This window comes from Cnephaeus nilssonii (genome assembly GCF_951640355.1).
Source record: "Cnephaeus nilssonii genome assembly, chromosome: 1".
Classification (NCBI taxonomy): domain Eukaryota; kingdom Metazoa; phylum Chordata; class Mammalia; order Chiroptera; family Vespertilionidae; genus Cnephaeus; species Cnephaeus nilssonii.
The window spans coordinates 19,228,181-19,255,520 of record NC_137072.1 but is presented as its reverse complement, the minus strand read 5'-3'; the positions used below and the strand labels follow the sequence as shown (position 1 = coordinate 19,255,520).

The following is a 27,340-nucleotide window of genomic DNA, read 5'->3' as shown; positions in this document are numbered from 1 at the left end:
ATCTGAAGTATAAAGAGAAAAAAAGACTGAAGAAAATAAACCAAAACTTAGTGATTTATGAAACAATGTTAAGTAGTCAAGGGAAAAGAGAAAAGCATTAGAAGAAATCATGGCTGAAGTTTTCTAAATCTGATGAACACTGTACATCCACAGACTAAAAAAGCTCAATGAACCCTGGAATGACAATCACACACTCAGCCGGGGGTCCCCAATCTTGTAAGGAAGCAAACATGGAGACTATAATATGAAACCACACAAAAGTACATTGGAATCAAATTGCTAAAAAAACAGGGATAAATAGAAAAATCTTAAACGTAGCCAGAAGAGTGGGGTGGGGTGGCGGGGAGACATATTACATAAAGAAGAATTAACACTGACTTCTCAACAGAGACAAAAGTTAAGTCAGAAGATAATGGAATGACATCTTTAGAGTACTGAAAGGAAAAAACTTTCAGAAAATAGAAGACACTTCCTCGTTCATTTTATGAAGCTAGCATTACCCTAAGAGCAAAACCAATCAATTGTCTTATTTAAAAGAAACAATACCACAGACTTATATCCCTCAAGAAAATGTTTAACAAAATGGTAGCAGTTAAATGCAGAAATATATTAAAAAGATAATGCAGTATCCTTGGTTTTATCCCAGGAATGTAAAATAGTTTTAATATGAAAAAAATGAATTAATGTATTTGACCTTATTAACAGAATAAAGGAGAAAAATCATATTTCAATAAGTACACACACAAAAAAGACAAAATTCAATACCAATGATAAAGACACCCATGACTCAAGAATGATAAAGGATGTCTGAAAAAAACTATAGAACTTGTAGTTAAAAGACTAAATACATTCCCCATAAAATTAAGAACAAGGCCAAGGAAGGCTGCTCTCACTTCTGTTGAGCACTGTACTGAAGATCCTAGCACAGACAATAAGTCTAGAAAAGAAAGAAGAGGCATACAGAGAGGGAAGTAAAAGTGTAATTGGCTTTACTCACAAATGACCTGATTGTATACATATAAAGTCAAATATAATCTATTTTTTAAATGCTACCCCCCCCCCCAAAAAAAAAGTAACTTTTGGTGAGGTCACCAGAATCAAGTCAGAAAATAAAAATTTTAGTACATACAATGTACAAAATCCCCCATACGTGGATTTATCCATACAATGAAATACCACTCCACGTTAAAAAGAATGAACTACTAAAACAACAACATGGCTGAATCTCAAAAACAATATACTCGCCGAAACCGGTTTGGCTCAGTGGATAGAGCGTCGGCCTGCGGACTGAAAGGTCCCAGGTTCGATTCTGGTCAAGGGCATGTACCTTGGTTGCGGGCACATCCCCAGTGGGGGTTGTGCAAGAGGCAGCTGATCGATGTTTCTCTATCATCGATGTTTCTAACTCTCTATCCCTCTCTCTTCCTCTCTGTGAAAAATCAATAAAATATATTATAAAAAAAAAAACAAAAACAATATACTTAAGGAAAGAAGCCAGACACACAAGGTTACATATCATACAATTCTATTTATATGACATTCTCGAACAGGAAGAACTAAATCCAAAGGGGCAGAAAGCAGATTGGTGGTTTCGTTGGGCTGAGGGTTGGGGGATTGATTGCAAAGAGTAATGAAGGGATTTTCTAGGATGATAAAAAATGTTCTCTCTCTTTTTAGTGGTGGTGACTTTGGTGTATACATTTGTCAAAACTCATTGGCCCTGCGCACTTAAAATGATACCCAACTTGGGATAGATCAACTTACAATTTTTAAACTTTACCGTGGTGTGTAAGCAATACACAGTCAGTAGAAACGTTTTGAATCTTGATCCTTTCCGGGCTAGTTAGCCTCCGCAATCCTGAGGGTAAATAACTGATAAATCTACAGCATAATCATTGTGCCATATGATTTTGCCCAACTGTAGGCTAATGTAAGTATTCTAAGAACCTTTAAGGTAGGCCAGGCTAATCTATGATGTTCAGTAGTCTAGGTGTATTAAATGCATTTTCAACTTATGATAGGTTTATGGGGGCCTAACCCAGGGGAAAGTTAGGAGCATCTGTATTTTACTGTTTTTAAAGTAAAAAATGGAATGAGGTGTGTGTTTTTAAGTTAATGGAAATGGAGATGTCACTGCTAAACCAAAATAAACATAATGACTTGAAGTGCTGATGACTAATTTATCTGAAGCATTTAAGAGAGAGGTGTTGATCCACATGCTGCCTTCAGCACCTTTTCACACAAGGCTAGGGTGGAGTCCCCGAGACAATGGCAAGAGCACCAGGCAGGGGTGGGGGTGTGGTGTGAGGGAACAGGACTAGAGGAGAGTGGAGAGAGAACCTGAGCACGTGTTTGCTCCTTCATGGTTAATCCACTGTTGTGCACCTGCCAGCCAGTGTGCTACTGAAAGTGCCGGTCAGCCCTCTGGCTGGCTCCCAGAAGCCCCTCTTTCTGGGAAGGAGGGTCATGCAGCCCAGAACTCCAGGCAAGTCTCAACCTCCCTCCATCTCTCCCTCCATAATTTGAATATGATCTGACCGTGTTACCAGTTGAATAATTTGACTATTACATGAATTTGTGTTCTGATATGTCTGCGGGTTTCTCAGAAACATTATTTGGAGAGTCATTCATACAGCAAATATGCATTAGGTACCTACCGTGTGCCAGAAACGGTGCTTGTGCCTGGGAGTGAAACACATGATACCTGGCACTCTGCCCCGCAGGTGGTGGTTGAATTCACAAGACTGAGTTCTCATCCTGATCCCGCCCTGCAGTCGCCCAAGTAACTGAACAAGCCATTTTACCTCTTAGGGCTTCACTTTTGCCATCTTTCAAATTTTAGCTTTAAGAATTTGAAATAGTCTTTCAGAAATTTCCAGCTGGATAGCCACTGTTACTATCCACTGCTAACTGGGCTGTAACTTTAGTGGAGCTTGTCCGTGCGGTTTATGCAAGAGGTGCAGAGGACAGGACGGCGCCACACAGCTCATGGCGCAGTGGCATCCTCTATCCGTTCAGGGGTCCTTCTCTTAGACCACGATGCACAGCCTTGGTGGCACATCAGAACCGCCTGAGGAGTTTTAAAATTTCTTGTTGCTGAGGCTGCACCTCTCTGGGGGGCGGGGGATGGGGTGGACCCAGGCATCAGTCACTTTTAGACACAATCATCTACTTATTTGTCCCTTCCCATACGTATTGCCATTGGACACATGGCACTGAATGGGAGTATGCCATTTCGATAGTAGGTGGTGTTGCCGTGTATATTTAACAACTGCAGTGAGAGCACGGCAGGGCATTAGAGTTGAGCCCAAACCATCTCTGAGCCCATGGGCCACCCTATATTTCTTTCATCCAGGAAAGAGATTTTAGATCTCCATTGTCTGTTATTACCAACAATGCTGCTTAACTCATGCACTCAACCACTATTTATTAAACGCCTGCTATGTGCCATGCACTGTGTCCTGGAGACTCTATGGAGAACAAAAATTAACCAGGTGATGGCACTAGCATGTGCAAAGTCCCTGTGGCAGAAAGGAGCTTGGCCAATCAGAAGAACGGAGCGGGTGTGTATGTGGCTGCAGCAGAGAGCGTGCCAGCTGCATGCAGCGTGAGGAGGAAGAGCTGCGGCTGCAGAGAGCATGGGAGGAAGTCGCCCTCTGTGCATTGTCTCCAAACGTGGTGACTTTCAGCAATATACTGACCGACTGCTTTAAAATGACATAAAAAAAGACATTACCAGCCAAAGCATTCTGAGAGCATGGTCGTGAGTCATATAGAGGAGGTGACCCAAGCGTGGCACAGTTTTATCTGGTTCCCTCCCAGACCAAACCGCAGGCCCTGCCCAGGGCTATGCTCCTGGTAGCAGGAGCCGGTATGTACTGAGAGCCAGGGCTGTGCCAGGCACTGCTGTCAGCACTGGATTGCCTCTTTGAATCTACATTACCAGCCTATGGGATATAAACTATTACTACTCCTTTTTACGGATGAAGAATAACTTGGCCGCAGTTACACGGCTACTAAGTGGTAAAACTAGACACTGAACCTGAGCAGCCTCTCTCTCTCTCTCTCTCTCTCTCTCTCTCTCTCTCTCTCTCTGGACGGCCAGTTGGTCACAGTGCTGTACTGATGCTGGAACATGGTGGTGGCTCTGCTTATGGCTCGTGTTGAGATGTTTTCTCTTTATTCAGAGAAAATGGAAGCCAGGATGAGGGTTCAAACAGGTGTAACATGGTCAGATGGCATTTCCCTCGATTTGCAGACAATGGACAGTTGACAAAGACCCCTTCGCTCCTACACAGCAGTCGTAGGACAGTCCACACCAGCAGAAAACAGAGGAAACGACATGGACATTTCAGGGGAACTTTAGGTATAATATAAGTACTGCTTTTGATCAAGAATTCACCTGCCTATGAGCTGTCAGAAAATTTCCTGCCCGGGGAGCACTTAGAACCTTCTTGGAAATAGGACTCAAGTGTTTAACTAGATGATTGTGAAGCCTGGATGCAAACTCACACATCCTATACTCTGTGGTGAGAAACAAGAGTGCCCTAGAAAGTACATGGAAAATTACATGGAAATTGGGGTCTGATGCACACAAGCAGCCTGTGTATAACCCAGGGAAATAACTAAATTGCCAAGAGCCTGGGGTTGATCTGGAATCAGTATCATTGCCACCATCATTATCAACACCATGTTGTAATGGTCTGTGATTACCTGGTATTTGGTACATGAACCCATGTCAAAAAGAGGCACACGATTCTCTTTTAATAGGCATCCTGAAATAGTCCATAGCCAAATCGACATTTGTTGAGTACCTGTCCTAATACTAAGCAGTATCTCATTTAATCCTCAGACTAGCCCTGCCAACGGAAGTGAATCCCCATCCTTAGCGATAAGGAAACGGAGACCAAGACCGGCCAAGTAACATGCCCAGCATCTCACAGTCGCCCGGGAGAAGGCTTAGGGTTTGATCCAAAATCTGCCTGGCCCCAAACCTAGTGTTCTTGGCCGCTCTCTATAAAAACGTGTCCATGAGAGTTCATGTCCATTGTCCATGATGCACTGACCAGGGTAAAGAAAGGATCCTACTTTTTGCAGACTCAGACATGGAAGTCTGATTGCCAGTTGGCTGCTAAAATTCAGATGTTGGCTGAAGAAGCAACATTATATACAGTCTTCGGGCCTTCCCTTTTTCATTGAAATAAAGGAAGATTCAGCTGCGGCTGTTTATCCTAACCCGCCTCTGAAGCCTGCCAGGCACTCCCCGCGTGTCAGGCAGGCAGAGCCCGTTGAGGTTGATTTCTTTTGTTCCACAGCTGCAGAACCAGGAGCTGCTGAGGGCGATGATGAAGAAGGCCGAGCTGGAAATCGGCGGCAGAGTGACTGAAATGATGAAGAGGCTGGAGGACCCTGTGCAACGCCAGCGCGTCCTGGTGGAGCACGAGAGACAGAAGTACCTGCATGAAGAGGAGAAGATCGTCAAGAAGCTATGGTGAGTGCCCGTCGCTTGTTGCGTGGTTAGCTGTTTAACCAGAAAAGGAAACCTGACTTGGCCAAGGAGGAGGCCCTTCCTAGATGGCGTTCTCCCCCTCTCCGTTTATTGAGCACCTACTCTGTACAAGCTAGAGTTCTGTGGTTCTGGCTGTCCATGGACTCCTGGCGCCCCTCCGCTCAGGCCCAAGGAATTCAGCAATCCTCAGGTACCTGAGCTGGTCTCTTTAAGGGGGGGAACATCACACTCTTCTGTAGGGCTCAGCAACACAGAATTCAAAGGAGCAAATGGCAAATCCCAGTGATGAATGGGAAGTCTGCATTTAATCTCAATAAATCAAAACTAATTGTCAAAATAACACAGCGCTAAAATGATCTTCCTATTATTCAACTGTAGTTAGAGTCACAAAAGAAGAATTTAAATGTTAAGTATGTCTGATCCAGAGGAGAGATGCTTCCTTGAAGGTTCCCAGTCTTCTGTGAGGTTCTTATTGAAAGCATCTATCAAGTCCCCCCATTGAAGTGAGCAGGTTTATTACTCCCCAGTCACTAGGGCCGGCACATCTTTTATATTAATGTATGTCTTGTTATGCAATGGAGATTTATCACAGAACTATTTCGCCTTTAATGTAATGAATAGTAATTTCTGCGGTTCTTCTAGTGTTGGTAATTCTCTTGCTTCTTGGAAAGCTTAAACCTTCCAAATTGGGATTGTAAGGGAGCAACTTCCAAATTCTTTGTATGACCTGAACCCCCAGAAGTCTCCATGATGGAAAGCACTGTGCTCTGTCTCCTGTTGGGTATTTGGGCTGCAGCTTATCTCACCTCAGATGCCAACCCAATGGGTCTGACTGAAATGAGAATGTCACTCTCAGTAGCAGTCTGAGAAAAAAAACGGTTTCAGTTATTATTTTTCAAAGAAATCAAATTTGACCACTGTTCATCGCCATCTCAAAATATTGTATTTAGCTCATACATTTATAGGTAGTTAATCTCTCACCATGAAGCGGTAAGGCTATTATTTGTCTGAAATGATTTTGTGACAGCCCAATTGTTTAAAACTAGGTCTCAGGATTTTTCTTGAAAACTTCTTTTAAAATATATAGCCTTTTAATATTTTATACATTTTCCAAATAAATTATGAAAAGTAAATTTCCTCCTTTCAAATTTTGTATTTATTGGCTAGCCGAGATAATTCTTGCTTCTTGACTAAAATAAGGCATCTTTAATCTCAGTATCATCCTGAGACCAGTAGGCCAGCATAGGAATGAGATATGCGGGGGAGCGGAACCAACATATCATGAGAGGACTTCACCGGTGGCTTTGTGGGACGGCCATACATGAATAGGTTGTGCCCAGGCCACTAGAGGAAATTCAGTCTGGCAAAACAGGACATAGGAGTATGTGTATAGCACAAAACAGGTGGTTTACCGGCGCCAGGTTAACCTATACAAAGGCTTCGAGCCCCAGGAGCCAGGGAGACTTAACCTGAAATTATTCTTCCTGTGCCTCCAGGCCAAGCACGGTACCATGTGAGGAGTAGGGCTTCACAAAGGTGTGTTCCACTGAACTGAAATGGTCTTGAGGACTGGTGAGATTTCATCAGTGGAGGGGGACCCCCCCAAGTAGAGGAACCCTACAAACCAGTAAGTCTTAGGACCAGGAAGGCACAGGACATCTTTGGAAAATTAGAGCAGTCCAGGTGGGTGGAGCGTGGATACAAGATACTAATCATGTCTCATATTTGGATCGTGCTATTTCTGTTTGCGTGGTACCTCCCCATATCTAGACCGTGCTCACGCCCATCATGCGTGCTTGACGTCTGTTTGTTCTGTGTTTACCGAGATTGGAAGATCACGTAACTGGATTTCTGGCTTTTCTTGAAAGTTCCTGGGTCCACCCCCTGGTTCAGGATTTCTCAGGATGGAGCTTAGGACTGTGCATTTTACAAAGATACAGGGGAGATTTTGAATCATCTTCCCATTTGGGAGTTTCTGCCTGGCCTGATGAGGTCAACAAAGCTTTTTTGATCAAGAAAGGAACAGATTCAGAGCTGTATTTCAGGTGGATCCCTCTGGCCAGCGCATGCAGGGCTGATTGAGGGAGAGAGAAATTGTCTAAGACAAGGGTCCGTCGCCAACCGGTGGTCCGAGGACCCCTGGTGGTCTGTGAGGTCCAAAAGGTTGGCGACCGCTGGTCTAAGAAATCATATTGGAACTGACTTTAACAGTCCAGACAAGTCAGTAAGAGCTGAATCAAGCAGTAGAAATAGGAATGAGAAAATAAATCAAATGCAAAAGGGACTGATTGATGGATCAGAGTGGTTACAAAAGATAGCTGGAAATTTCAACTCTGGAACCTTAGGAAAACAGTTATATCTACCCACCCCCCTCCTTTTCTGCCCCTGCCCCACTTTCCTCCTCTCCCTGCCCCTCCTCCTCCCGACCTCTCTCCTTGGGCCCGAGTGCGCGCGCGCACACACACACTCACTCTCGCACTCACACACACTCACACACGCATACTCACACACGCACACACACATGAAAATAAGTTCCCTTGGGGGTCATGTTAGGGCAAGTTGCTGGCGAGCCATTCAAATGGCAGAAAAATAAAATTTGGGCCTGGACCTATGGAGAGAGATTGGATCAAGAGAATTTCTCTTTGGTGGGTTTCTACATGGAAATAATAATTGGGCTTCTGATAACAGTCAAATGAAATATATTTCAACAAATTAATACTTCTTTTTAACCAAGGCAGAATGAAAAGCAACATCAACAAATAGAAAGGATTTAACTATAAATCATAGCATCTGTGAACACCTGGCATTCTTTTGAGCAGAGTTTACATCCCAAAAGTCATATTAATTACTATAATATTAAAAAAATTATTTTCAGCATTCATTTTAGCTCTATGGTCTCCTTTTACATTTGGGGTGAACAAATTTTATTTGCATGCTTTATCTATAATAGAAGTATGTGAAGAGAAGTGATATTGTTGTGTACAATAATTTCAGTACACATTTCTCCATGTTCCATGATCAACACAGGAAAAACTGTGACATGTAAGACTCCACTGTGTTGGGCCCTTACAAGTGTTTAGAAGCACCTGGTGCAAGGTTATAAAATCCAAGAGTCACATTGTGTGGAAGAGATTCAAATAAGATTTTAGGCTGACTGGTCAGATGACAGCTCCTTAGAGTATTAATTGCAGCCTGGCCGGCTGCAGGATTGTTAATGGAACCATGATAACATTTGGGTCTTAGCTCTTCCATCAAAGCTTAGGAGGACTGGACAGCGTGTCCAATCTGTTTGGTTATGAAGTGGAAAAGGACTTTTCCTCACATAGTTAGAACTCTTATGAGAGATGGCACACATTCTCTCCACCTCGGGTGCAGGAGCTGTGGGAACATGCCCGTGGGTTCACATAAACTGGGTGTCTGTCCCTAGCTTGTGAATGTGGACAGTGAGAAGATGGCTTAGCATTTCGGTCCTGAAGTTGCATCATCTTATCTGAAGGGATCATAGGCACTTTGGGTCCATTTTCCATAACAAAACGAAAGACATCAGCAAAAGCTTCACCCCACTCCTCGGAGGTGGATGAATTTGCTGCTAGCCCCATGGTCCTTGTTGAACCATGCGCCATCCTGCCTGAATCGCTCTCACAACTGTCGTGCCATCCATCACTTCACCCACTCATCCACCTGGTGCGAGGGTCTTAGCGGGCCATCTTTTAGCAAATACTGCCTTCCTTTTTTCTTCCTGCTGCTGCCTGCTCCCCAGGCTCGGGTTCCACCAAGTAACAGCTTAACAGCTGTTCACTTACTGCCACCCAGTGGCTCTTCATCTCAAAGTTCCGTCCCCATTTCTTTATGCTGGGGGCGGGGGAGAGATTTACAGGCAAACTGAAATGATACAAATGTGGCTTAGGAGGGGGTTATTAATGTTCCCAGGTGACAGGATGTTTGTTTTTGAAGTGAAAGGCCTTAATTCTTTTGGAGCAGGCAGTACCCTAAGGTGTGTGTGCGCATATGAGGGTGCGTGAGTGTGAGTGTGGGGTGCGTGAGTGTGAGTGTGGGGTGCGTGAGTGTGAGTGTGGGGTGTGTGTGTGTGTGTGTGTGTGTGTGTGTGTGTCAGTCAGGTCTGGATGATTTCTTCTCTTTGTAGCTTGGAAAGGAAAGTCAGTCCTTATTGATGGGACAGTCAGTATAAACCAGAGGTTGGATCAGGACAAGTTTGCTCTCCTCCCCCAAGGACATTTAATGCCTGGAGACATTCTTGTTTGTCACAAGGTGGGGGAAGTGCTACTGGCACCCAGTGCACAGAAACAGGGGTGCTGCCAAACACCCTCAAATGCCCAGGACAGGCCCCACTACAGAGAATTATCTGGTCCAAAAGGTCAAGTGCCAAGGTTGAGAAGAAGCCTGATCTGGGCTCCTCATTTTACTCCACTACAGAGCGCTCTCTCTCTCTACCCCTCCCTCCCTCTCCCTCTCTCTCTCTCTCTCTCTCTCTCTCTCTCTCTCTCTCTCTGTCTCTCCCCTCCCTCTCTCTTCTTCCCTCTCTCTCTTTCTCTCTTTCTCTCTCTATTGTCACAAAGTGCACACATCCCCCCTTAGTTGGCATCAGCGCCACTGAAGATGAAAGTGGGTCCTTTGTCAGCCAGCTGCCATCTTCCCTGTGGCCGCCCTGGGCCACTCCACAGACAGGCCCTGGGCACACTTGCCTGCACCTGCGCTAACATGTGCTCCCACCATCTGGGTGGAAGGCGAGGTGGGCTGGGACACAGGACACCGTGGGAGCCCAGGTGAGCCCCGGGCCCCTGCGCCTGTGCTTCGTCGGCCCTCGGTGTTCACACTCTGTGGTCTGCTCGCCCCCCCCCCCCCCCCGCAGTGAGCTGGAGGACCTGGTTGAAGACCTGAAGAAGGACTCTGCATCGGCCAGCCGAGTGGTCACCTTAAAAGACGTGGAAGATGGCGCGTTCCTCCTGCGACAAGTGGGAGAAGCGGTAGCTTCCCTGAAAGGTGAGCTTCCTCGGGTATGAAAGCCTGTCACAGGGCGGGCTTCGCTCTCTCATTCATTTACTCATGCATGCCAGGCCCACCAAGCACCTCCAGGTGTCAGGCTCGTGGGACCCAGGCCTTCCTGTCTTCTTGAAGCTTCTACTGTAGTGGGTGCTGTCAGATTTAGGACTAAATGATGATACAGTTCCTCACTGGACTCTTACAGCACACCAGCACCTGTGCCAAGTTCATTAGACACAACCCCAGGGGACAGTTCGCCTTATCCCGAGTTCACAGACAGGAAAGAAGGCCCAGAGGAGCTCTGCCCCTGACCATGGTCATTTTGAACCCATCTGTCCACCCACTTCCTCTCCCTGAAGAGGGGTGAACAGCGCTGTGGCCGGTGAACCCCACCCGCTGCACCCTATCCAGGGCCGGGGGCGGGGTGGGGGCTTGCTGTGCTGACTTCTTCTCCCACGACTCACCCCCTGCTCTCGGCCGCAGGGGAATTCCCGACCTTACAGAACAAGATGCGAGCCATCCTGCGCGTAGAGGTGGAGGCCGTGCGGTTCCTGAAGGAGGAGCCGCACCGGCTGGACTGTCTGCTGCAGAGAGTGCGGGGCATGACCGACACCCTGACCCTGCTGCGGAGGTGACCTACTGCGGGCGTGCAGAGGGCGGGGCGGGGCGGGGGTGCGGGGAGGGCTGGGCGTCTATGGTTTGGTCTCCCAGGCTTCCTCTGTGCTCCTGGGACCTGGGACCTGGGACCTGGGACTTGGCACATGTTACTTCCCGGCCCTGAGGAGAAGCCGCGGTCCCTTCCCACCTGGATCTGCCGTTGTGCGCACGGCTTGAAGTCCTGATCCTTCCGCAGGGGCCTGCTGCACCCGGCACATGCCAGGGCTTGCAGTTCACTAGTCAACTCAGTCAGCATTGTAAGAAAAAATTATTTGAAGAATGGATCAAAATATATTATTAGCCTCCTTCACTTCAGGGGCATAGATGACTTCAGTTCAAAGAAAATGAATAGAAATAAAGCCTTTCTTGGGTTTCCTGCTGAAAGAGTATCTGAGAGGTGTTGGTCCGACCTGGAAAAGAGAAACAAACCCCCTTGCCTGCCACAGCCAGTCACCCTTGCCTGCCCGTAAAAGAGGGTCACAGCAGAAGAAAAACTGAACTAAATCGCCGAAGCACCCAGGACTTTCATTGAGAAGGAAATCCCTGAACTCTACACTCACATAGAAAGTGCTGACACATGCAGGATTGTGTTGCCAGAAGCACCTTTATAAATGCCGTCTCATGTACGTTGTCTTGGGTGACAATTAGATCTCTTTCTTCTCAGCACACTCAAAACAATAGCTCATGCCAGTGAGCACTTCCGATGTACCAGGCACTGAACTAAGCCTTTGTAAGTATTAGCTCACTCTGTCCTAACTTGCAACCCTATGTGGCAGGCATTCTCATTCCCATTGTCTAGGGAGAATCTGAGCTTCGAGGAAGTTCACTGGAAGTCAGAGGTGGGGCCGGGATAGGAACTGATAGGTTGACTCCAGCGAGCAGAGTTGGTTCTGATCTCACGCCCAGGCAGTCAGTAATGTTTGGACAGTCTGCCTGTCCAGCCTTGTATTGGGTGTTAAGAATCCTATATAATAAAAGGCTAATATGCAAATCGACCGAACGGCAGAACGACTGGTCGCTATGATGCACACTGACTACCAGGGGCAGATGCTCAATGCAGGAGCTGCTCCCTGGTGCTCAGTGCGCTCCCACAGGGGGAGCGCCGCTCAGCCAGAAGCCGTGCTCACGGGCCTAAGCCATCAGTAGGACGTCCCCCAAGGGCTCCCAGACTGCGAGAGGGCAGAGGCCGGGCTGAGAGACACGCCCCCTCCCCTGCACGAATTTCGTGCAACGGGCCTCTAATATGATAATAAAGACAAACAGGAACCCTGCCCTTATAAAACTTCCTCTCTCGCATGGGAAGTAGACACAACTACCAAAACTAAACCAGTTTCCAACAGTGGCAGTCCCTGCGTTTTCTGTTTTTAATAGAACTAGGAAATTGCAGAGACATTACCCTTCAGCTCTTAGACCAGATTTGAGAGCAGGTCACAGACAGAAGGAACAAATAAGACAGCTTCTTGGGAGCATTTTAGTCATTAACTGTAACCATGTGATCATATTTATAAGATAAATAAATGTGCAGTTGACTTTCAGATAAATTATTATTAACCATAGGAACAAGTGAGATTTTTCTAGTAACAATGACCTCAAGAAAAGGCCTCCTTTGAGATGCAAACATGATAAGCATCGCCTGCGTAAGTTCCCGAAGGAATTCCGAAATCCAGCAGTGGCCTCCTGCAGAGACCACATCTGACTGAGTACAGGAAGAAATTGTACCTGAGTCACATCTTCTCATAGGTCCTCTCATTTTAAGTTGCCAGAGTGAACTTTTTCTTCCCGCAGGATAAAAATCTGGTAAAAGAATTCTTCATTAAGCTCTTCTCTAAATATGGTAACCCATCTGCAAAGCCCAGAACAAGCCACCCTTATTAAGTGGAAACAGATAGCGGCTGGCAGACAGCACTGACCCTTCTCCCATCTCTCCCCTGTGAAACAATTAAAACTAAGTGTTAGAGCCAGCACAGAGGGATGGAGCTCAGTGCTTGCCTTATCTCCAGGTCAAGTTCTAAAAAAGCTGTGATGTGTATTTTGAATGTTAGAGGACTTTTTGCCCCATAAATGCTCAGTGGTCAGAATGACAAACCCAGGTAAGTTACTTTTAAAATAAAAATAAAAGAAAGCTTAGCTGCCATCCGGCTGCCCATCACAAGCCTTTACACTATTAATTGGTATTGGTGTCTGGCGTATGTAATGTGCTGTACCCGGCACTGGGGAGACACGTTGAGGAAGACAGGATGTGCCTGTGTCCTGATGCCATGGCCGGGGAGGTAACGCAGGTGACAGTCACAGTCAGAACAACTCAGCAGCTTGGGAAGATGCTGAAATGTTTTGATATGTGTTGCCTTTGAGGTGCTGGAAGGGTAACCAAACACAGCTGCCCACTAGGCACTTAGGAAGGTGGACTGAAGTTCAAGAGAGAGAGACAGAGGGGTGTCCCTGCCTAACTGGGAGGGGAGGAGGGAGGAGGAAGGGGAGAGAGATTTAGAATCAGAAGTTGCCTTCGTGAAGGTGATTATTTGAAGTAGAAGACATGGCTACGGTAGAGTGAGAGGGAAAGGAGAGAAGAGACATCCTCCGGCTGAAGGGACAGGGTAGGGAAACTAAGCAGCAAAAGGAACAGAAACGTGAGTAGCAGGAGAGACTCATATAGTGTCTTTTTTTCAAATCAAAAAGAGCATTTTAGTAAGAAGGAAAAGAGACTAATCAAAAATTACAGGTCAGGTACAAGTCTCACATTGTCTCACATACTAGTATATAAGTTTACACTGAGCCGAACCACCACCCTAGGGAAGACATCATCAGCTGTCGGCATCGTCGGCATTATCACATTCTATGGAAAAGTATCTGAGACTCAAAAAGGTGACGTCCTGGCGTTATGGCAGTAGAACGTGGCAGAACTGATGTTCAGACCCAGGTCTGTCTGACCCCAACGCCATGTCTTTCTCGCTGTATCATGGGTGTCAGTGGGCAAAGAGCATCATGTGACCCAAAAGCAGAAGAGGATAAGACTAACCCAGCTGCTTGATTTGGTGTCATGGTGACCTTGCAGAAAGCTTGGTCAAGTCCCCGTGGGGGAAGCCGGCTCGCACCAGGAATAGTGAGCAGAAGGCATTAGAACATAGACTGCCCTCCTGAGCCATTTGAAGTGAACGGAGCAACATCTGGGGTGTCAGGAAGCTTTGGGGATTAGAACTGCATCTGTGAGGGCTCTCCAGGCCAGGATGAGCTGGAGGAGACATTGTTAGAATCATGTGACCACTTCATGCTGCCACCTCCACACAAAGCAGTGATGGAATTGTGTGTCAGGGCACAACAGTGCTAGTGGACAGAGCAAAGCAGGCCACCTCCTGAGGACGTGACTGAGAAAGCAGCTGCCAGAGATAAGTAGGAGGAAATTCCCCCCCGCTGGGAAGTAGCTATGGAAACCCTCAACCCTGAGCTGCTACTCTGAGTTTTAGAATGTTTTAATTTTGCAACAAAATTTGCCTGGCTTTGGGATGGCACTGCATTCACATGCACCATAATAATAAAATGAAAGTCACCCATTTTCATAGCTGTGCATGCTTCCTCCTAGACATGTCACCGATGGGCTCTTGAAAGGGACAGATGCAGCCGAGGCCGCACAGTATGTGGCCATGGAGAAGGCCACCGCCGCAGAAGTCCTGGCGTCCCAGCCCCTCCACGGCGCAGCAGTCCCTCGAGATGTGAAGTCGGAAGTGGTGCCCTTGACGGTTCACCATGTACAGAGCTCTCCTGTGGTCACCCAGCCCTCCCAGCTCTCCTCCGCCCCACCCAACCCTGCCCAGCACCCGACCAGCCCTCCGGCTGTCACACAGGAAGTGACCTCGGCTCCCCAGTCATCACAGGCAACTCAGTCCCCGCAGGCACCCATGAATGGCTCCTCCATGCAGAACTTGTTCATTGAGGAAATCCACAGTGTGAGTGCCAGGAACAGGGCGGTGTCTATTGAGGTAGAGTCCTACTTCCATTTTTTGTAGCCCTATAGAAGAGTGTAACTCCTAGTCCTTTCCCTTGAAGAATTTACAGCCTGGCTGTAGAGATAGCACATACATGTATCTGAGTTATATTTTTTGTGAAAATGTGTTTATATTTTATATATATAGTAGAGGCCTGGTGCACGAAATTCGTGCATGGGGGGGTCCCTTCTGCCCAGCCTGCACCCTCCAATCTGGGACCCCTCGGGGGATGTCCAACTGCCTATTTAGGCCCAATCCCCAGGATCAGGCCTAAATCGGCAGTCGGACATCCCTCTCACAATCCTGGACTGCTGGCTCCTAATCACTCACCTGCCTGCCTGCCTGGTCAGCCCTTACTGCTCCCCTCTGCTGGCCTGATTGCCCCTCACTGCCTCTGAGTGCTAGCCTGATCACCCCTAATTGCCCCTCCCCCTACTGGCCAGATTGCCCCCAACTGCCCCCTCCCTGCCGGCCTGATTGCTTCTAACTGCCCCCCCCACCCCTGCCGGCCTGGTCGCCCCCAACTGCCCCCCCGCCCCGCTGGCCTGGTTGCCCCGCACAGCCTGCTGTTCAGTCATTTGGTCGTCCCTCACTAATCCCCCTGCTGGCCTGGTTGTCCCACTCAGCCTGCTTTTCAGTCATTTGGTCGTCCCTCACTAACCCCCCTACCAACCTGGTCATAAGCAGCCATCTTGTGAGGGTGTGATGGTCAATTTGCATATTACCCTTTATTATATAGGATATGGTGTCCCAAGAAATGTATGTACCCTTCGAATGATTATAAAGTCAGTGTTTATTAGCATACAGTTCATTTTCAATTTTTAAAAGAATCTACAGAAATGAATAATTTTTTGTCAATGCCTGTTTTCAAACTAATGATCATTCTTGCCCAAGCACTGCTGATAACGCAAAGCAATAGAACTGCAAACATCAAGAATCATTTCATGTGGTATTTGTGTGCCTTTAATTCATCAACTGTTGCTGGCTTTGTACTATAAACAGGTCATCTAAGTAATCTCACCACCCCCCCTTTTTCTAAGTAAGAAAATGTGGCCCAGTAGCAATATAGCAAGTCTTTGACAGAAGTGGAACCAAGACATGGGATTCTTTGCTCCTAGTGAGTGTTTTGGTATTTATTTCTGTTTGTTTGAACATCTCTACAATGAAAATTCAATTTAGAAAGCAAAGACTTGGTTATGGATACTTACCTGGGATAGCGTGTCTGTGTCCTGTTTTATTTGCTGTTGGTAGAAGTATTTGGTAAGTGCTCAGTCATCATTTAATGAATAAATTTGATTTCTGAGCTTGCTGCAATATGAATGAGTGTCACGAGCTTAAATGCAGCCCATTTAGCTATAGAAGAGGCAGCAGGCAGCAGATTTGTCTGATTTGCCAGGTGTTCCTCAGCACATAACCCAGAGCATTATCTTGCCAACATTTTAACTGTGTTACACCTCCTCCCACCCAACAGGAAATCTCTAAACAATTAATGAGCTTTTCCCTCTGTTTTTAACAACTTTCTTCACCTGCTCTCTTCCATCAGCAAGCAGAAAGGAAATGGGAAGAGAAAAGACAAAACTTGGACCACTATAATGGGAAAGAGTTTGAGAAGCTCCTGGAAGAAGCTCAGGCCAATATCATGAAGTCAATTCCAAACCTAGAGATGCCCCCAGCCTCGGGCCCAAAGCCCAAGGGTGACGCTCCCGGGGACAGGCTGGAACTCTCCGGTAAGGTGCTGACAGCTGCCGCTGGCTGCCCTCGGGTCAGGATGGGGCCAAGCTCTCACAATCTCTTAGGTGTCCCTAGAGCTTCACTACTACTTTGAAACCATAACTATAGTCATAGTAGGGAAGCTGTTCTATGTGAGGATGCTAGAACATTGCCCAACAAGGGAACTTTTAGATTTCCCAGCTTCTGCATTTCCTGCGAATTCATGACACTTCCCAGCACCAGCTGGGAGAGTATGAGGCCTGCATTCAAAGCAGGAGTTTTTCATATGCTGCGGAAAGAAAATGCCAGCTTTTACGAGCTCCCAGGGGGAGAGTAGCTTGTAAGATGAAACCGTATTTTTTAAATCAAAATTATTAAATTGTAAATGTAACCAACTGAACTATGGAAGTTAAGCCTCAATATGTCAGTAGTAATATAAAATAACTTTTAAAAAAACTCAGCCTACTAAGCAATTACAAGCCTTGTGCTTTATTCTGATATTAAAATTATATGACATCTACCCGGGCCAGGTGGATCAGTTGGTTGGAGTGCCATCCCATACACCAAAAGATTGAGGGTTTGATTCCCTGGTCAGGGCACTTACGGAAGGCACCCAATCGATATTTCTCTCTCACATCAATGTTTCTCTCTCCCTTCTCTCTCTAAAAGAAAAAAAAATCAATAAAAATCCTTGAGTTAGGATGAGGATTAAAAAAAAAAATTATGTGACGTCATTGTTTATTTGTGGCCCAATGTGTCACACTCAATGAATGAGATCTCGTCCAGCAACTAAAATTAATTTGAAATGCAATCACCATCTTGACTTGTCAAGGAAATTTATAAGCACAGTTTAACCACTGTAACACTCCAGGTTTTCATTCCACAAAGCTGCTCTAAAACTCCACTCACTGAAAGTCTCCCCCTCAGTCTGTGCTAAGAGGCGTTTTTTACCTCCTTCCCTACCTGCCAGTTGTGAGGGGCCTGGCTGGGCCCCTGGAGGGTCAGGCATGCAGACCAGAGAGGAAAGGGCCCTGGGAGAGGCAGGTCTGCTCTCACCACCACGGCGTTTCTCCCAAAGTTCCCACGGAGAATTTTTAATGGATACCATGATCTACCTCATTGCATCTCTCTCTTTCCTAATTCACTCTCCCCATTATTAATTTTTGTCATAGAGTCTCCTTTGATGTTTTAAAATTACAAATAAATTATAAATTTAGAATGAGATGTTAGAGAGGAGGGAGGGAGTAGGAATTGGATGAATGACAGTGAGGAGATTAGCCAAAAAACATGTATGCATAACCCATAGACACAGACAACAGTGTGGTGATGGCCAGAGGGAAGGGGGACGGACTGGGTGGAGGTGGGCAAAGGGGGGATAATGGGGACATCCGTAACAGTGTCAACAATAAAAATAAAGTAAAAAAAAAGAAAAGAAAAATGTTATATATTTAGAATGATAAATAAATTATAATTGTTCCTTCTCCTGATTATACAACAAAAATAGTAACAATACATTTTATTAACCTCATTTGGGATTTTTATTCTTTCAGATTTAAAAAAAGTTTGCATAAATTATATTTTTTAATTACTCCCCAAAGTATCTTCACTCAGTTAAAGTGTTCTTACTGTTGTTGTTTTCTTTTTTTTTTAACTCGTGGCCTGGTTTCTTATCAGAAAGAGTCTACTAATGTCCAGGCCACTAGAAGTGGGTGAGGGTATCATCCATTCTCTGTAAACTTTGATTTCTATTATTTTTCTTTATTTGTCGTGAATGTTATTGCTTTTATTTTTGTCTACTAATGGGGTAAAATTTTAAGCTTGGGGTTTAACAAAATCATTTGTATTTCCTTTTGGGTGAATTGTCTGCCTATATATATAATGGGAAGGATGGATAGCTCCCAAAAATATGAATGGAAAATTTGGGGGATGGTGGCCTCAGTCAATGGTAAAGCAAAAGTATTCACAAAGACAGATGTTAAAAAACATCAAGGAAGACTTTATTCAAGACTCTTGCAAAGGAGGAGAAAGACTGACTCAGCTCTGAGTGTAGCAGGAGGGATTCCTGCGAAAGGCAGGCCAAGGACTTAGATATCAGGGTGGGGAACAAAGAACTTCTCAGATATCAAGAACGGGGGATTCTTGCTAACTGGATTCTTTGCTCAAGCTTGGCTCAGCAGATCAAGGTCAGGGCTAGTGAGAAGAGGGCTGAGAGGAGCTTGATAAGTTGCTCAAAGAGGGAGTCTGTCATCACACCTGAGAGGAGAGAACTGGGTCGGCCAGACTGCTGAGGCATGTGGCCCGCCGGCAGCGAGTTTGACATGCTTGCGAGAGGGACCCAACCTGGAGGTTACCATCCTGAGGCCAGGCTGCTGGCATAGGAGCCAGCACAGCCCTGATGCTACGGGGCCCTGTAACCAACCCAGCACCCTCGTGCATGAGACAGGAACTGTCCACTCACTGGCATGTCACCCTCATGATTTCTCAAGTCTGTCACAACTTTATTTTTTTTTAATACATTTTTATTGATTTCAGAGAGGAAAGGAGAGGGAGAGAGAGAGATAAAAACATCAATGGTGAGAGAGAATCATTGATCATCTGCCTCCTGCCTGCCCCACACTGGGGATTGAGCCCACAACCTGGGCATGTGCCCTGACGAGGAAACGAACCCTTACCTCCTGGTTCATAGGTTGACGCTCAACCACTGAGCCACCAGTCGGACAAGTCTGTCACCACTATAAATGGGAACGCGTCAAGTGTTCTAAAGAACTCTGTCTCTCTGCTCAGAAAAGACAAACACTCCAGTCCCTAGAGAGGGTTGGGAAAAGCCCACTACAAGCGCTGACCCTGAATTTCTGGTTCTACCACTTTAGTGAGCTGCTGGGCAGAGTGTTTGTAAAGGGCTGAAGTGGGGAAGGTTGGTGAAGGGCTTTGCAATGAAGCTCTTTCTGAGCATTTTCCTGGGGAAAGCTGAGTAGATATCAATACTAATTTATAATCCTCTCTGTACTGCATTTGCTGTCTCTGTTCTTTAGCAGAGAGCCTTTTTCAAGCCCATAACCATGACCAAAGCCCCCACTTTCCCCGTGATTTTGTTCTCTGTTCCCATGTGCTTCCCAGTTTCCCTCTGCCCTTTCCTTGGCCATATTCTGCTCTAACACACCCCTGCCCAGTGCCTCCTCTGAAGGCTGTTTTTCTTCTGGGGGTTGGGGGCTTTGGAGGCCAGGCAGGGCTCTGCATTTGCCTTTAGGTCTGATCACTCATCTCTCCAAGGTAGCTTTTTTTGTTTAGTAATGACAGCTAATAGTTGCATAACATTTATCATAAGCCAGTAAGCACTGTGCTTTATGTATAGTAAGTCATTTAATCCTCAGGGCACCCCAATGGAGAGGCGCTTGTTATAATACTCATTTAACAGATGAGAAAACCAAGGCAGAGAGGGGTTAATTAGCTTGTGAAAGGTCTTTCCAGGATTTCAAATCAGTTGGGCTGCAGGGTTTTTACCATTAATTTTTGCACTATGGAGGGAATAGAGAAAATTTTGCATCAGAATGTATCAAGGTTATAGGAATATACCGGACTTTTGAGCATCATCTTGAAAGGAGATGATTGTGCAGTGGTACATTGTTTTACAGAAGACTCTCCAAGCTCCGAGCAGGACTTGGACAGGTTGGGGGGCAAGTCCCCACCCCCTCCTCCCCCGCCCCCGAGACGGAGCTACCTGCCAGGATCCGGGCTCACCACCACCAGGACTGGCGAAGTGGTCTACCCCAGCAGGAAGGAGAACACCATCACTAAGGTCAGATGGGTCAAGGCCTGGCAAACTGGTCACTGGGTTCATATGATTCCCTTAGACAAGGTCATGTCTGCTCTCATTTAGAACATAAAAAGTACTGAGGCAGAGAATCAAATAAAACTAGATGGGCAAGAAGTACCACCGATGGGAAAACATCATCCAATGCTACTGGACTAGATGCAGCAACACTAGTTTTATCCTTACTTGACTTTTAGCTGCAATGATGTGAAATGCAAATCATAAGCTACTTCCCCAGCAGGTCATCATGGATTGAAAGTAAGGGTAGCAGAGGGAAGCAAAAGAAAGACCACCTTACAAAGATAACTGGGATGAGCTAACATGGTTGAGGGAGTCCATACAGAGAGATGCTTAATAAGCTTTAGCTTGCACAGAACATGGCATGTTTTATCTTTTACTAGAGGCCCGGTGCACGAAATTTGTACACGGGAGGGGGTGTGACCCTCAGCCAAGCCTGCACCCTCTCCAATCTGGGACCCCTTGAGGGATGTCCGACTGCCTCTCACAATCCAGGACTGCTGGCTCCCAATTGCTCGCGTGCCTGCCTTCCTGATTGCCCCTAACCGCTTCTGCCTGCCAGCCTGATCACCCCCTAACCACTCCCCTGACAGCCTGATTGATGCCTAACTGCTCCCCTGCCAGCCTGATTGCCACTAACTGCCCTGCCCTGCAGGCCTGTTCACCCCTAACTGCCCTCCCCTGCAGCCTTGGTCACCCCTAACTGCCCTCCCCTGCCAGCCTGGTCACCCCTAACTGCCCTCCCCTGCAGGCCTGGTCACCCCTAACTGCCCTCCCCTGAAGCCCTGGTCACCCCTAACTGCCCTCCCCTGCAGGCCTGGTCCCCCCCCCCCCCCAACTGCCTTCCTCTGCAGGCCTGGTTCCCCCCAACTGCTCTCCCCTGCAGGCCTAGATCCCCCCAACTGCCTTTCCCTGCAGGCCTGATCGCCCACAACTGCCCTCCCTTGCAGGCCTGATCCCTCCCAACTGCCCTCCCTACTGGCCATCTTGTGGCCACCATCTTGTGTCCACATGGGGGCAGCCATTTTTGACCACATGGAGGCAGCCATCTTGTATGTTGGAGTGATGGTCAATTTGCATATTACTCTTTTATTAGATAGGCTAGAGGTCTGGTGCAGGGGTGGGGGCTGGCTGGTTTGCCCTGAAGGGTGTCCCGGATCAGGATAAGGGTTCCCTTGGGGCATGGGGTGGCCTGGGCAAGGGGCCTGTGGTGGTTTGCAGGCCAGCCACACACCCCGGTGACCCAGGCGGAGGCCCTGGTATCTGGGATTTATTTATCTTCTATAATTGAAACTTTGTAGCCTTGAGCGGAGGCCAGGGCAGGGCAGGGAGGGGCAGGAAGCTTGGCTTCCTCCATCACCGGGGGCAACCCAAACCTGCTCTCTATAGCTCCGTGGCTGCTGCCATTTTTGTTGGGTTAATTGCATACTCACTCCTGATTGGCTGGTGGGCGTGGCTTATGGGCGTAGCAGAGGTACGGTCAATTTGCATGTTTCTCTTTTATTAGATAGGATGTTCAATGTAAAATTCAAGTTTCAAGGAGAGATAGTATGGGAGGACCTTTCTTACAGGCACTGAATGGTGAGGAGTTATAATTTTATTTTAATTCTTCAATCCATTCACCAAAATGGTAGCTTACATGAACAAAAACCTAAACTAAATGCAAGTGGACAAAATAGCCCTTCAACTCAATTCGAAGAGCTAGGAAGTCAGTTTAGTAGGCAGTGAGGGAACCTGAGGTCCTCTATGGTCCCTCCCTCTTTTTGCCAGACCTGGGGGTGTTTAGCCAACATCTGTGGCTTGAATCTTCCATAGGTAAGCAGTGAAGATGCCGGACCAAGCCTGCAGGCTAGAGCCACAAAGTGCCCAGCAGAGGAGCCTGCTTCAGCGTGGACTCCATCCCCACCACCAGTCACTACCTGCTCCTCAAAGGACGAGGAAGAGGAAGAAGAAGGAGACAAAATCATGGCAGAACTCCAGGTATGTGGATGCAATGACTGACCGTGGCTCCTTGCTCTTCCCATCAGGGATTCTGCCTACATCTCTCACAGACTCATTGGCTAGAGAAGGCTGGCCTTGGCCTTCACTGGGCTCTCAGCACACCTTTAGGATATGTATAAGGAATAACCATTTCATGGAACAACTCAGAAAGTGTACACAAAAAATCAATTGCAAGCTTTCCTAGCTCTGGCTGGTAGAATTTACTTTTCTTCCTCTCAGTGTTGATAGTCTCTGTTTCCCTTAAAAAATAATTTAAAAGGAAATCAGAAACACTGGCCATGGTTTCTCTTGATAAGAACTGCTGAACTCCCACTTCAGGCGGGGTCCTGTTACTTGGCCTTGATATTTAGAATGACTGAACTTGAGTCATCTGGCCTCCTTCACTCCATACAAGGTTCCCATTCAATGTCAATTTCATCTTTTCAAATATTCTGCAAAGCCAAATAGTTTTATTTATCATTTTCCTTGCCTATTTAAGAAATTGTTATTTTTAGATTTTTATTTGTAACTAATTGCCACAATCCACTCATAGGATTAAGGATGGGGTGCAGGGGCTATACCCAAAACTGATCCCACATTCAAATTGTGGACGTGAATCTGCCCTGTGTATACATTCTGAGAACTTGACTAACTGAAGACATATGCATAATGCTTAGACCAAAGTCTGTTCATAGAGTATTTCATTTTGACTCATGCTTATTATAGAATTTTTTGGGTCCTTCAGATGGTAAGATCACAACTTTCTTGGGGCTCCAAAACATGTTACTTTTCACCAGGGTACCCATGGTTGTGTGTAGGCCCGAGGATCTGCATCCTGCATTTGGAATAGGGAGAGCTTTCAAACCATGTCATTTCCCCTGCTGCTGTCCTACTCTGCTTTCCATGGTAATGCCTGCTAACGAGGAGCTGATTGGATTTTATAGGGAACACGGGGCTGCTGGTTGATGGTCACATGCACAAGCCTTTCGAGCCTCACTAAAACTCACAGACTGGACTGGGACATCCCCTCCACCAAACAGATTACTCACAGGTCTTTAGAATGGCTGGAGAATTTCATTCATAGGAATCACAGATTTATAAAGTTAGCAACTCATGAAACAGCTGGGAGCATGGAGGCATCCATCACCCAGTTATCCAATGAGGTTATTGACCCTGGCATGTCAAGCCTACTTGTCGCTGGGATTGGTGCATGTCCTAAGATGTGTAGGCAGAGCCTGGGGCCGATCATTGTAGCATCTGGCCCCAAATTAGGGTGTGAATGGGTCATGGCCCAGTTTGATTCAAATGGTGACAGAGCACTAGATCATTGTAGATCTGTACACGGTGAACAATTACTAATAAGCAAAGAAGTGGAGAGTGTTAGTCTTGTGAATAATCCTGCACTAGCCTCCTAAGAACATTAATTTATTTGTTCTAGCCACTTAGAGCCCATCACTTGAGAATATTTCCCTCCATCGAAGTCTGAGTATCTTTGATGCTTTCTTTAACTGGAAGTTTTACAAAAGCAGTGTATCTGGCTTGTTTTATTATTGGTGGTTAGGTACTAGTGGTGAGTGACGTGCTCTAACCCTAACTTAACCAAACCCAGCCATCCTGCTGGGATAGGGACCCATCCCGCTGCTCAGAAAGTTGGCCAGTGGCTCTGGTTAGACAGCCCTCAACCCCACGGCAGGACAAGGAGCGTAATTGTGGAACAACTTTCATGCTCCTGTCGACAGGCATCATCAGAAACCACAGGCTCCGAAGTCCAGGGTCTACCAGCCCAACAGAGATGGCCAGTGGTCTTAGTGAGCGGAGCCCTGGGCAACTCCAGGCCAACAAGGAGGGTGCCGGAGAGGCGGGGGCAGAGAGTCCGCAGAGAGTGGAAAGCAGGCTGGGGAGAGTCCTGGGCATCAGCTCCATTCTTACTTGGACCAGCGATGAGACGTTCACTTGGGGAGGGCATGGGTTATTCTTTCTGCCTGCAGTTATTTGCAGATGACAGTACTTGACATTAAGGAAATATGAACGAATTATTTGAGATGATTCATTTAAATAAGTAGCTTTTAATCCTGGCTGTCCATTAGAATTACATAGGAAAATGTTTAAGTCTTACAGCCCAGAGATTCAGATTTAATTTCTCTGGGTGAGCCCTGGGTAATAGTATTTTTTTAAGCCAGGTGATATGTTGAAAACCTCTGATTTCAAGAAACTTGGGTTCTTGGGTTACTGTGTCTCCTGCTCTCACCATCACCCTGCCGCTCCCCTCTGCCCTGCAGACATAGCCTGTGCTTCCTCTCCTGGCTCCCTGCTCACATGAGCTGGTGTGGCTACTAAAACCAGACGTTTTCAGAAACCAGTCTAGGCCTCAGGCAGCTCCGAGGCCTCAGAATCCCATGGTGCTGAAGAGGGCCGCTTTCTCAGTGAACCTCAGAACACCTCGGAGCACGGAGTCCCTGTTACTATTTCAGACAATGAACTGGCAAGCATTACTTTTATTTTAAGGTTTAAAGGTTTTTAATATCTTGTGCCCTTTTTCTATAGCTTCAATAAATAAATTGAGTCTGGTAAAAAAAAAAATCAAGGAAAAAGAAAGAAAAGATGGCTTCTTGTTTTTTTTATTAATTCATTTACATATTCAATATTTTTGAAAGGTCAAAACAAGAAGCCCTTCTAAGCACAGACCAAGTTCACCCTGGACAGGAAGAAAGGGTGTTCTCTGCAAGGACTGTGTCCTTTTGTCTTGCTGTGGCCCAGAAATCAGGAGGCCTTGGCCCCAGGCTCCGCCCCCTCGCCAGCTCTGTGGGCCTGAGGCCAAAAGGGGAGCAGGTTTTCAAGGTGCTGCCTCCCGGCCCTGGTGTGACCTGCATGCAGGACAGGGCTGCGGTCTCCACACTCTAGATTGGTTCCCTGCCTGCCTGTCTCCTCCTCCCTCCTCGCTACACAGAATCCTGTTAACCTCAGTATTTTAATTCCATAGGCATTCCAGAAGTGTTCCTTTATGGATGTAAATTCAAACAGTCATGCTGAGCAGTCCCGGGCTGACAGTCACGCTAAAGACACTAGGCCGGGGGCCACAGTCTCACCCAAGGAGAAGAAGGTAACGTGGCAATTACACCTCTGCCACGCGGTCGGACAGCCCTTCTTTCCTTGCTCTGACACTAACAGCTCCTGCGCTTGTCCTTCTGTGCCCTCTCCTTTTCTCTCACCTTTAAAGAGACAATGAACTGAGACACCGCTTTTCGTTTAGTTCAGAGATAACTGGCTGAGGTTTTCTGAGCAGATGCATTGTTTCTGTGCACAGCGTACAATAGTATGTGCAGAATTGAGGCATTATCTTCACAAACTAACGAATATACATCTTTCAAGATTGTCTAGAATGACTCGTACAGACACAAAAAAAGAAACACCAACTAAGTTTGAGGCACTTTTTCTCATTTTTAATGTATCTCCTGGACCAAAGAGCATCTATATTAAAAATCGGTGAAAGCCGTAGATTCCAGGAAGGAAGCTCAGGGCTGAGCTGCACACCTGCGGCCGTCCACAGGTGGATGCTCATGGAAACACACACGTGTATCTGCACACATGTTTAAAGATACCCAACGGAATTCTCTTATATTACAAATTCTCAAAGTGGACCTTCCAGGAGAAGAAGTTCAGTATAGTTTTAGTGCTAATACACTTTGTGGCATTCAAATGGCTTCGAAACAGATGTCCAGGCTCTGGAACAAAGTTCATTGTCATGACCTCAGTACTTTAGGGAGAGGACGTGAGCCTGAGTGTTTGAACCTCAACATTAAGTTAGACCTGGAGCTTTTATGATATTTTGGCAATAGAGTCATCTTATTTGAATGAAGCCGCTATCTAAATGTCAGGCTAGAAAGCTTATTATGACCAACTCAAGTCCTAACATGTCTCACCAGAATGTATATTTCAGAATTCAGAGGTTCTAGTTGCCCTTAAATGAAGTCAAACATCTCGGCTAGCACATTGTGACTCCAAGTGGGCACCGCAGTCCATGTGCATGTAAGCTCAGTGAAGAGCTAAAGGGTCACGAAATCGGAAGTTATTCTAATACAACCCTTCAAGAGACGCAGCCTGGTGCCTGCAGCCCCCCGCCTGCTCCTCCCTGGCTCACAGCCAACAGAGAGCCCTGCGTACAATGAGTCTGCCACAGGAAGGCAGTAACCAGGCGACGTGCAATCTCCCAGTACATCACGGGAGATTATGAGATTATTGTTGATAAATCTTTCTCATGAAGAAAACCTCCTACTAATTCGGATTGAATCCATGACAATCATATTGGAAATACATTTTTTTTCCAGTCTCTGGAATTCCCTTATGTGGCCTTATTAAGACCAGGCCATGAAAGGCCCTAGCACATTTGAGTTACAGGGCATATTTGGGCCAATGGGACTATTTTTGTCTAAAACACAAGAAACTGGGAACTTCTTGAAGATCCCTCTAAAGACGATTATTGTCTCATTGTAGAATTTTGTTAATTGCCTTGAAATTTGCACGAATTATTTGAGATGATTTGTCCAGCAATTAGAAACCCATATCCCGTCCATCTCTTTTATCTCAATCAGGGGTCCATCAGCTAATAATAAGCAGGCCTGTATTGAGTGCCCAACACTGGGTTTAATCACAGGTGCTTATTCTAGATCATTATAC

General features: G+C 46.4%; 1 protein-coding gene across 16 annotated transcripts in view; it reads left to right on the top strand.

The window, feature by feature from the left end:
- Nucleotides 1-27,340, top strand: part of KIAA1217 — a 458,082-nt gene that overhangs the window by 423,726 nt on the left and 7,016 nt on the right. For 14 of the 16 annotated variants that reach the window (XM_079770404.1, XM_079770403.1, XM_079770401.1 and 11 more), the window contains 8 exons: nt 5,316-5,491; nt 10,380-10,510; nt 10,994-11,141; nt 14,745-15,141; nt 16,691-16,874; nt 20,490-20,653; nt 22,502-22,666; nt 25,647-25,766. In XM_079770404.1, coding sequence (XP_079626530.1) covers nt 5,316-5,491; nt 10,380-10,510; nt 10,994-11,141; nt 14,745-15,141; nt 16,691-16,874; nt 20,490-20,653; nt 22,502-22,666; nt 25,647-25,766 — 1,485 coding nt within the window. The remainder of the gene's footprint in view (nt 1-5,315; nt 5,492-10,379; nt 10,511-10,993; nt 11,142-14,744; nt 15,142-16,690; nt 16,875-20,489; nt 20,654-22,501; nt 22,667-25,646; nt 25,767-27,340) is intronic. The other 2 variants (XM_079770399.1, XM_079770397.1) reach the window with 1 other exon arrangement.